The sequence below is a fragment of the Poromitra crassiceps genome (genome assembly GCF_964638095.1).
Source record: "Poromitra crassiceps genome assembly, chromosome: 10".
Classification (NCBI taxonomy): Eukaryota; Metazoa; Chordata; class Actinopteri; order Beryciformes; family Melamphaidae; genus Poromitra; species Poromitra crassiceps.
In genome coordinates this window covers 48,452,580-48,464,034 of record NC_139631.1, presented here as the reverse complement: position 1 = coordinate 48,464,034, position 11,455 = coordinate 48,452,580, and the positions used below count along the sequence as shown (strand labels likewise).

The window sequence follows — 11,455 nt, the reverse complement described above, 5'->3', positions numbered from 1 at the left end:
CAGGTGGGTACATCCTAGCTCATCATCTGACATGGCGAAAATGTCTTTATATTCCTCTAGTACCCTCCACAGTTCATCGCTCTGCTGGGTCTCTAACCCTTCGCTTTGGCGTTTGTGCAATCCCCTGAGCATCTCTAACCTCTCTCTCTCCCCCTCTGCCTGTTGCGCTGGCTGAGGGCAAGTGTTTGGAGGTGGGCTAGGGGTGGGGCTTTGTGGAGGGGCTTGGTCTGCTGGGTGGGGCTCATGCACTACGGTGACGCGAGCGGGGTTGGGCTGCAGGGTCGCTCTGCGGAGCAGTTGTTCTGTCAGCTGTTGTACTGACTCGGACAGTTCTTTCACCCTGTCGCCCTGCTCTCTCACCGTGTTGCTTTGCTCTGCCCAGGCCGTCTTCCACGCTGGTTCTTCTTGTAACTGGCTCTCCGCGGCCATTCTGACCACTGGGGCGGCCTCCATTATGCTGCTGCTCTTGTCCCAGCCTTCTACTGTCTCTATCTCCAGTGCCAGCCCCAGCGCTGCTCCCAATGTTTTCGGGTGTCCCAGCGTTACTTTCTGGCTTAGGCTCCGTGGCTCGATGGCCTGGACAAAGTAGCTTAGGGCTAGTCCATCCAGCGTCTCCGTCGGTAGCTGGCTGTATGCGCGCCGGCTGAGAGTCTCAATGTCCGTTGCCAGTGCACGTAGTGACTCACCCTGTCGTCTGCGTCTGTTACACAGTTCTGCGGCTACGATGGCCTGCTCCTCGCATCGGCCGAAACGTCTCTGCAGGACCCCCATCACCACATCCCAGTCCTTTGTATCAGCTATTGCCGACACGCACGCTGTAGCTTCGCCCTCGAGGGCCATGACGAGGTAGCTGGCTCTCTCCTTTCTCGTCCAGCCATTCCAATCTGCAGCCTCTGTAAACTGCTTGCAGTACGCCTCCCATTCGACTTTACCGTTGAATTTTGGCGGGGTGATTTCCTTTCTTCCCCGCCGCTCGCCGTCTTTTGCCGCCTCGACCCGTGTCCCGTCTTTGTCCTCGGGCCGTAGGCTGGCTCCGCTGGTCTGTGGCACAGCCTCCATGGCTACAGCGGCAGTGTCAACCCGCTCGATCTTCACTCTCACCGGTCCCGGTTCTTCCGCTCCTTCTCCCGCCTCGCTAGCTTGCCTGCTAGCTCCCTTGGGCTGCGGGTTAGCTTCCGTGGCTACGGTGCTAGCTCTGTCTGGCTCGGATTTTATTTTCACCAACCCCAGGCTTTCTGTTGTTGTTTTTTCTTGGATCCTTGTGGTAGCAGCTGCGTCTACCCAGACATCATCCTCCTCGGCCGGCTGGTAGTCTGCCCCGGCTCTCGCCTCTCCCGCCTCTCGGTTGAGCCGCTTGCGCTCTTTCTTCAGGAACTTGTTAACCATTTCGCTAATCTGGAGGCAATATTCACCGTTTAAACTTCTGACGCCAGTGTAACGTATCCGTTATCTCATGAGGCAGAGGCTTCTTGATGGTACAAGGGTCTTTATTCACAGTTAGTTATATTACAACTCTCAGCGGTTGTCACGCTCAAAGCTAGCAGCTTTCCCTCCAAGTAGTGTGTGTGGACTGACGCGCATGCTCAGTTCACTCCAGAAGTATCCCCACCGCATAGTGTTCCCCCAATACAACACTCCCACACATCAGTTCCTATCTGCAGTCGAGACACTACCAATGCTCACCCTGTATGTGTACTGCTGATTCGCTACAATACATTGAATTCAACATCTGGCAGCAACATGTCGAATATTCTATGTTTTCATGGCTTATTTCAAAGTGGATATATCTCATTCATATATGTTATATTTTCATGGTGTTATTTCAAAGTCATGATGAGGATGATTAAGCCTGCGCATGTCCAGAAAGTCAGCTTTTAAGGAGGCGGGGCTTCGGTGACGTAGCCGGAAGAGTTCCCACGCGTGTCTGTGAATTTGTTGATTAACGTGCTGCACGTGGTACTGTCATATTTTCTATCTAACAGGACTAAGTAACGTTATAGTGACTCTTGTCGTTGTCAAGGTAACTAAAAATTTCTGTTCATGTCATCCTCAGTCAGATTCCTACAGTGTGTTTGTGTTGTTGTCAGCTAAGAGCTAGCTGCAGAGCTAACAGCTAGCCGCCTCAGACCAGAGTCCATTCAGAAAGCCGTCAGTTTAACCGACGCTCCTCGTGTGATTTACTCCGCAAACAACTGACAGCAGCCTGAGCTGGTCAGTCTGCAGCTCGGCTCATAGCCAACAACCAAACAGCCTCATTTTAATACAGGTCAGACTTTTACATTAGCTAGCTTAGCCGAGGCGAAATGTCTCCTCAGCTCATGTAACGCTACTAAAAGTTAGATTGTCCTGAAATGCTCGCTGGGTCATTTCTATGAGGGAATGTTTTCTACCAGCTGCAGTGTGGAAAGTGTGTGATTGTCTGTGCTTGTCTGTCAGTCTATGAAGTAATCGATACATAAGAATGAAGTACCATAAGTAAGTGTGTGTGTGTGTGTGTGTGTGTGTGTGAGAGAGAATCAATTTCTGATTTAAATGCATCATTGTATCTGTGAGTGTTTCAGTGAAGGTTGGATTTGTTTTTGTTTTTGTTTTTACAAATTGTGTGTGTGTGTGTGTGTGTGTGTGTGTGGACAGGCATTATTGAGATGTCATCATCAGGGGACCAGCTGTGTCTGAACATCACCAGTGGTCCCTCGTTCTTCTCAGTCAGGAGGAAGCCTCTGTCAACTCAGCAGCGATGGGCGCAGGTCAGCTGTGTGTGTGTGCGCATGCGTGTGTGTGTGTGTGTCTGCTGTGTGTCTGCTGCTGTTATACACTCTAGGGGTGACCCTAGCCCCATAACGTGACGGTGCTACTGTACTCCGATATTCTCGTACAGCAGTCAGCGTCACACAGCGTTCGATTCGTCAATGGGTGGTTAACGCTGTTCAAAAAGCTCTCCTACCCGTATCCAACCTCCGATTGCAGATCCGAAGATATGATCTACTGAAGCCAGTAATTTGACCGGCGCTGTTAAAATGATACTGCTGCGTGAAACAACTGTTTAGAAGCAGTCTTTCCACAGCCTGTGCTGAATTTACAGCAGGGTGTGTTCGATCTCACTACATGGTGCACCGTGCACCGCTTGCAAACAACACATGCAGTCACACAGAGACGGCGGCTGTCAGTGATCAACGCAAATCCAGCGCACCTGGGAAGCAAAACATGTCATGAAATACTCAAACTCCCAAGGTTCCTGTCGGCACTAGGAAGCTTCTCCTGTTATACGGCATAGGCTGTGGAAAGATTGCTTTTAAACGGTTGTTTCACTGTCACACAGCAGTATCATTTTAACAGCGGCGGTCAAATTAATGACTTCACTAGGGTTACTATCATATCTTCGGATCTGCAATCGCAGGTCGGATACGGGTAGGAGAGCTTTTTTAACAGCGTTTCCCACCCATTGACAGTGTTGGGAAGTAACGAGTTACTAGTTACTCGTTACTGTAATAATATTACTTTTTCCAAGTAACGAGTAGTGTAACGAATTACTATAGAATATAAGTAATAATATTACAGTTACTTCAAGATAAACGAGCTCGTTACGTTAGTCGTTACATCTTTTGTTGAGTCCATTCTGCGATGCCGCTGCGCTCAAAACGACACGCAGTCGGCATTCACTGATCACAAGCAGCATGGTTTTAACGCTCCCAAAACAAGGTGACGTCACCGCAGAGCCCATTCAGAGCAGCAACAGGCAGGCAGGCACACCTGACACCTCGCTCTCTGTCCTGCTGAGCCGAGGAGGAAAATCCGTGGCTGCGGATATATTCCCATGACTTTGTTTTTGTCGGGAAGAAAGGTGACACGATTGAACATCAAAGTCAAATGTAAACGGTGTCCAGGACAGGTAGGCTACTAACACTCTTTCCACTGTGAAAAACACGACCTCAAACTTCCTAACGTTAACGTTACGAGACGAGAGGACAGCACAACAGAAACCGGAAAACTGTTCAAATACAGAGATAACGTAAAAACTCACAAGCTGGTGGACATCAAACATTGCTGTTATTATTGTCAGGGTAATGTTAATGTTGCAGAGCTAACGTTATTTGTGACACAAACTTGTTAAGCAAAGATGTAGCCTATACGTATTGAGTTTGCATTGGCAGTGCATACTGCATTCTATAAAACAGAAGCTGTTAAGATTGCATCTTGTCAGTCATCACTTTAAGCCAGGTGTGCTCTTCATCAAGCATCTCTGTAGGAAGCTGTGCTCTGGCAAAGCGATTAGTTTAAATGGAACGGCACATAATAGACCTCGTTCACACATTCGCACTGCAAAGTCTGCATTTTGAAGAGAAAATCGCTATGGGCCTTTTTCACAACGGCCATTTGTGTCTAGAAGACAGAGTATACACAGGTGCAACCAACTAACTAATTAAGGCTCCAGCACTGGAACACCTAAATGGACTGGAAGTTGGAAGCCCTAATTAACATCTTGGTGCACCTGTGTTACCTCCTGCCTTTTAGACACAAAATCGCTGCAGTGAAAAAGGCCTATTGCCATTTGTGTGGAATGTAACGGAAAAGTAATATAACGAGTATCTAACGAATTACTTTTGGCATGGAGTAATAAGTAAAGTAATAATATTACTTTTGAAAATAGTAACGAGTAATATGTAATATATTACTTTTTTAGTAATGAGTGCCCAACACTGCCCATTGATGAATCGAACGCTGTGTGACGCTGACTGCTGTACAAGAATATGGGAGTACAGTAGCAGCGTCACGTTATGAGGCTAGGGGTGACCCCAAATAGTCGATGATTCGTTGGAAGGAGCCATTCTATTCTGGCTATATGGGGGTGCTGAATATCTGATTTGACATAGAATTGTTTGGTTTCTCCCAATAGATCTTAGGGCTGTCACGGTATAGATTTTTTTCCATACCGCACAAATTAGCTGCAGTAACCACATTTTTTTTTTTTTTTTTTTGCACGAGTCTCATCCTAATATGATGTGCGCCCCGGCTGTATGTACATCCATGTGATAGACGGAGCCAACTGCACTTTCACTACCAGTCGGCAGTCGGTAATAACAAATCCATGTGATAGACAGAGTGACGTTCTGTGACTGCTGCTAACTCATAACATTATAAACAAATGAAACGACTTGAATTCACTTGAACACTTGTAACGTTACTCACACTGGATGGAAAGAAGTGTAGAAGTTTCATGTTTACAACAGCTCCGCCCACAGCTCCGCCCACAGCTCACCATCTGTGTGGCTCCGCCCACATCTCACTGTCTTGTGTGGCTCCGTCCACAGCTCACCGTCTGTGTGGCTCCGCCCACAGCTCACCGTCTGTGTGGCTCCGCCCACAGCTCACCGTCTGTGCGGCTGCTGGCTGTTGGGTGCATTTGTTGTTTGTTCCCACGGCGCGTTAGATATTATATATATATTATATTATGGAGAGAGAAAGAGAGAGGAGAGGAGGGGGGGGGGGGGGGATTACAATGGCAACTTTTGAAGCGTAGATTTTTTTGGGTCAGCCCTAGTGTTTTTGCTAGAAATGCCCATCCCAGCCTAGACCAAACATCAACAAGGACAGACAGCCATTTATTAATTTATTTGTTTATTTGGACGGGACATTGCAAAATTAATGAACACAGAAACCATAGAACAGATACTAAAACCTGGAACATAGTAAAAGTGTAAAAATTGCCGGATTTAGCACGAGGCTAATTTCCGTCCTTTGTCAACATAAAACACCATGAACATAAAATGTAAAACATAATAAAACATACATAAAACATAGGTGGTAGCAGCAGCATGGAAGCACCAAACAAACATCTGTGTTAGTCTGTGTTTGTTGTACAATGTTTGATTGGTGTGGCATGTGTGTCATGGGCCTTAGAGTTAATTTAGTTTTTCTTCTGATAGTTGCCAGTCAGTAGGGCTGTAACAATAGGTGTATTCGTACGTAACGTTTAGGTACGAGGCTTTAGGTTCATTACACATTGCAAACCAAACTAATCTTTCACTGCTGAACAGTGCAAGTCTTTTACAAGGATATCATGGTCAACTAAAACTGAGAGGAAAAAGAGGAAAGGCGTTAAAAAAACATTGTCGTGAATTGAAACAAAAATTTAAAGTAGAATGTGGAAGAAAAAAAACTTTCTGGCATTTCTACTTTTTTGCTGTATTGAAAACGTGCTGAACCCTGAATTTTGTGAACCCATTACAGCCCTACCAGTGTCATAGTGTTTACATCATGAAAAGACATTAGAAGGCGCAGAGATGGAGATATTTCATGACAGCATTACAGTTTAAGGTTGTTATATCATGTAGATCCTGATGTTTTTACTTCCACTTCCAGAAGAAACAGAATGCCAAGAAGAGGAAGTCGTCGTCCTCGGGACAGGAAGTGGAGGGACGCTCCTCCAAACAGAGGAGGGAGGAGGAGATAGCTCTGCCTCCTGCAGAAAGACACATGTGCACGGTAGGAGGCATACAAACAAGCAGACCCTGCCTGGGGTACTGTGGTACTGCAGGCCATATTTTTTTCCCCAGGATGCGGAAGGCATGTCCCACCCTACTCTGCCTCTCGTTGGCTTCCCCTGACATCTTCCCCTAACCCCATCAATAGAGAGCCCCAGGGATGACGTATTTTTGTAGTCAGAATGCGGAAGTCCCGGACTTCCTGGTTCTTCACTGTTTCTGTCTATGGGATTTTTGAATGGGTTTTTGCCGCGATGCTTCAAATAAGGTCTCTGAGCAAGGCAAGCTTAATCAAACGCGAACCAGAGTTCAGTCGGATAATCTTCACACATGAGGACCACTTTCATGAGTTTTGTAGCGTAAATGCGAGCCCTATAAGTAAAAAGCTCGAGCTAAGCTAATCCAGAACTACACACTGTCGCATAGGCTTCCACGTCACGTCAGCACTCAACCTGGACTGTTGTTGATGTGTGCACTGATTACCCCGGGCTGAACGGGGCTGAACCAGGTGAGGGAAGAGAATTTCCGTGTTCGTCCTTTGAAGTCGACTCAACAGTGTAGTCTCATTTAGCCGTTTGCTAGCTAGCTGCCCTTTTAACGGCACGTAAAAGTTTAAAAACTCATACAAGTGGTCCTCATGTTTGAAGATGATATTACTAAACACTGGTTCGCGTTTGATTAATCTTGCGTTGCCCAGAGACCTTATTAGAAGCATCGCGCCAAAAACCCATTCAAAAGTCCCATAGGCGAAAACAGTGAAGAACCAGGAGTGTTAGCATCGATGATTTCCGGACTCGTTCCTGGGGCTCTCTATTGCCCTAACCCTCATGCCTAAACCCAACCAATCAGAGGCAGGCTAGGGCAGGACATGCCTTCACCGTCTTGGGGGTGGGGTTTGGGAGTTGGGTTCCAACTGGGGTATGCGTACCCCTAGGGGTACGTGGAGCTACTACAGGGGTTACTTGAGAGAAAAGGGAAAATTGAAAAATGAAAAGTAAATCATGAAAATAAATGAAACGAACACTGATTACAACTCTTTATCTCCATTTCTTGTTTTGTAATGTTATATTCTTAATTCATTGCATCATATGCTGTAGTTTACTTTTGCAGTTTTCTAAGCCAAATGGAACGGGGGGGTAACTGAAGCCAAAAAAGTTTGACAACCACTGGGGTAGATTGTTGTTGACTGAGCATGGTGTCTCTTCCAGGCTCCGCCCGCCCCGCCATATGCAGCTCCGGCTCCGCCCTCCCCGCCGCGGCAGAAGAGGGCAGAGAAGAAGAGAGAGGGGGAGGGAGGGACGGAGCCAGGAAGGGGCGGGATCAAGACCTCCTCTCTGTTCAAACACAACCCACACATCCCAGAGTTACACAGGTACCATCTCTGCTCTGATTGGCTAACACAACCCACACATCCCACAGCTAACGAGGCACCAGCTTCACTCTGACAGGTCAATGCAACTTCCTGCCTCACTCTTGTTGGTTTAAGCCCCAGACACACCAAGCCGACAGTCGGTCGTCGGCCATGTCTGGCCGTCTGTCTCTCTAGAGCCGTTTTCACACATGCGCTTTATACCGGGAAATGACCAGAAGGCGGTGTAATGCCTTCATGTGTGAAAGTTGTTTTCTGGTATAAGCGCGACCCTGTCATCGCGGACATTTCACCAGTTTGGAGCTTGTCATAAGAGCGGTATGTCTGCTTCATGTGTGGGCGTGCCGATTTCGCCCCCTCCCCTCTCTGCTCGCTCTCTGGTCAGTCCTTCAGTCCTCTGCAGCAGCCTGACACACAGGACAGACACAGTGAAAATGGCAGCGGCTTGTTCTGAGAGTCTTGCAAGCCGCCCATTGTGATTATTTTGGGGGTCGGCAAAACTCCGATGGTGAAATAAGTTTGCTTGTCACACAATAAATCACACTCGTTTGACTTAAGAGGGCATGTATGTTTATCCTTCACATTCGCTAACCAGTCTTTGAACTGAAATCTTTGAAGAAGTTGGGATCCGTGTCTGAGATAAATAGCCTGGCTGGTTCGATGTTTATCCGTTCACCTGCGTCGCGTTGAAGCACTTTTTACAGACTGGCTTAGTTTGATGTGTCCAGGGGGCTTGCCTTCGCTGTCGGCAACGTAAGCAAAATACTTCCACATTTCGCTTCGTGCATCTGCTTACAAGCGTTGGGCGGCTTGCAAGACTCTCAGAACAAGCCTTTGCCATTTTCGCTGTCTGTGTCCCTGTCGGGCTGGACTGAAGGACTGAGTGCGAGCAGAGAGGGGAGGGGGGGGAGCACGCCCACACATGAAGCAGCCATACCGCTCTTATGACAACCTAGAAACTGGTGAAAAGTCCGCGATGACGGGGTCGCGCTTATACCGGAAAACAACTTTCACACTCCAAGGCATTAGACCGCTTTCCGGTCATTTAACGGTAAAAAGCGCATGTGTGAAAACGGCTATAGTGTGAGATGACAAGCAAACTGGTAGCCATGATGCGGTGAGGAAGAGGGGATGACTCCTTTTCATTAAAATCCTCACAGAGAAAGAGTGTGAAGTTCCAATAATCCATTATGATGACTTTTTTATCGATGATTAACGGCACACCAAACTCGCCTTCAGTAACGTTACTTGGGAAAGTGAAACACCCCCTCCCCCATGCAGTCACTGTCTGACAACTCCACGTGCACTCTGTATACAAACTTGTGTACAATAAAGATTTAAAGTGGGGGGAAATGCCTTTGCCCTTTCAAACAGTTTGACAGGGAGATGTCACATCTGTGTATAAATATATGATAGATATATTGGATAGATGGGTGGATAGGATGCATACTATACTGTAGAGTAAAACTTTTTTGTGTGGATTGCCTATATCTTATTAAATTGTGGACATTTATTCATTCCCACTTATTAGACACTATTTGTGATGGTAAAATTAGCGTAAAAAGCAAAACACAGAATTCAGAAAAAAATTTATGGAAAAAACGCAATATTGGAAAAAATGGAATTTGGAAAAAAATAAAATGGATTTCCCATGGCTCTACATTTGCAACTTTTTACCAGACATTATCGATTTATTATCATGTTCAAATGTAACTTTTTGGCGCCGACGTGAGGTGATGCCTCGGTCGGGCTAATTTTTTAATGTGTGCAAGTTATAATGTCATGATCACTAAGATTTGGAAGAACAATTTTCAATTGCCAAAAAACTCTGTCCGTTATTGTTCTCTGTGTGATTCAAATACATTTCTGTGAGATTCAATTTCAGATTTGTTTTTTCTTTTGTCTTTATGGTCACATAACAATGTATAGGATGACGTCACTTGCCACCCAGAAATGCCGAACCCCGTGGCAGTTAATAGTATGAGTTGTGCCAAACAAACGTTAATATCTCAAAAACTATACATCACATCGCTTATATTTTGACATTCTGAGTGAGAGCAGAATTCATTCAAGAGTTTGATGCATGTCGTGTTAAAGTTGTGTGAACTGTCGCCGTTTTTAAAATGTAAAAAAGAGTTAGCTAGCTAGAGTCGGACACTCAAGCCTCGCGCCACTTGGGCTCCATAGGGTTCCATTGCCGTTGCCACCCAGTGACGCGGTTTGTTTACCAAAATGCTGCTAGGCTGATCCCTCGTATACATTCATGTGACATCATGTGACCACAAGGGCGAAATTTAACTTTCACCTTTTTTACAGAGGAACATGAAAGCCAAGCAAGCAGGCAAACAGTCCAGTGTGGGAGAATTACAGCCAAAAAGACAACAGTGTTCATTGTAAACATTGTAATGCAATGTTGAAATACAGCATGTCTACACGCACAATGACGCTAATGCAGGACGTTTGGTTGGTTGATGAACTTGTTCAGTAGGACTAAAGACAGCTGTAAAAACCTGCACTTTGTTTTTTCTATTTTCTATGTCAAAAGCTGTTTTGAATGAATGATTAATCGATTGATCATTAACACAACCAACAAATTGATTAAGGACATTAATTAAAATTTGCATCCCTCCCTCCTTCAGGCCAGTGGTCTCGCAGTTAAAGGAGAAGATTTTCACCAGCGACTCGTTTGCTGACCTGAACCTGCACCCCCACCTGGTGACACACCCACACACGTTCACACACACACGCACACACACACGCACAAACACACGCACACACACACACACACACATGCACAAACACACGCACAAACACGCACACACGCATATCTACACCTACCTGTTGCTGTAGTGTGTGTGGGTTATTCTGCATGCTGATTGGCTGATTTTGTCCACCAGGTGGCGACTCTGAACAAGGTCCTAAATGTTTCCACTCTGACCAGGTCAGTAAACCTGCACACACATGCATGTGCGTGCGTACACACACACACACACACACGCACGCACACGCACACACACACACACACACACACACACACACACACACACACACACACACACACACACAATAACTTTTAGGGGTTGACTGATTATCAGCCTGGCCAAATATCAGAGCTGATATTTATTTACAGGGTCATTTGCGGGGTCTTAAAAGTATTTAAAAAGTATTGAATTTAATATTCTCAAAATAAGGCCTTAAAAGTATTGCATTTCATTCACAATGTCTTGAATTAAATTGACAAAGGTCTTAAATTTGTTCGTCTTCCTTCGTAGGGACAAGCGTATTTTTTATTTATTTTTTTCCGTTTGGAAAATGTCAGCTGTCCTCCGCCAATTGGGCTGTCTTGGGTTGCATTGTGCGGAGGAAATGGGCTTGGGCGGTTTTTGAACAGCCTTTCGGCTGGAAACCATCAGTTGTATCTGGCAACACAATTAGGAGTATGGCTTGTGATTCCATCTCGCCTGACTGCACCGTTCGTCTATTTTCCAGGCACGCAGGTAACGCTAACCTCGGGTCACTACCAGGCTCTCTCAAACGCTAGTCCTCTCAAAATAACCTTTTGAGAAGGCTATGTTAGCCACGTCGCTAACGTTAGCTTTGAGTT

General features: G+C 46.1%; 1 protein-coding gene across 1 annotated transcript in view; it reads left to right on the top strand.

Annotated features, from left to right (window-relative positions):
- Window positions 1–1,897: 1,897 nt before the first annotated feature.
- Window positions 1,898–11,455, top strand: part of ddx31 (DEAD (Asp-Glu-Ala-Asp) box polypeptide 31) — a 61,038-nt gene continuing 51,480 nt past the window's right edge. The window contains exons 1-6 of the mRNA XM_083644162.1: window positions 1,898–2,020; window positions 2,635–2,747; window positions 6,361–6,483; window positions 7,691–7,854; window positions 10,491–10,566; window positions 10,749–10,792. Coding sequence (XP_083500288.1) covers window positions 2,646–2,747; window positions 6,361–6,483; window positions 7,691–7,854; window positions 10,491–10,566; window positions 10,749–10,792 — 509 coding nt within the window. The 5' untranslated portion in view covers window positions 1,898–2,020; window positions 2,635–2,645. The remainder of the gene's footprint in view (window positions 2,021–2,634; window positions 2,748–6,360; window positions 6,484–7,690; window positions 7,855–10,490; window positions 10,567–10,748; window positions 10,793–11,455) is intronic.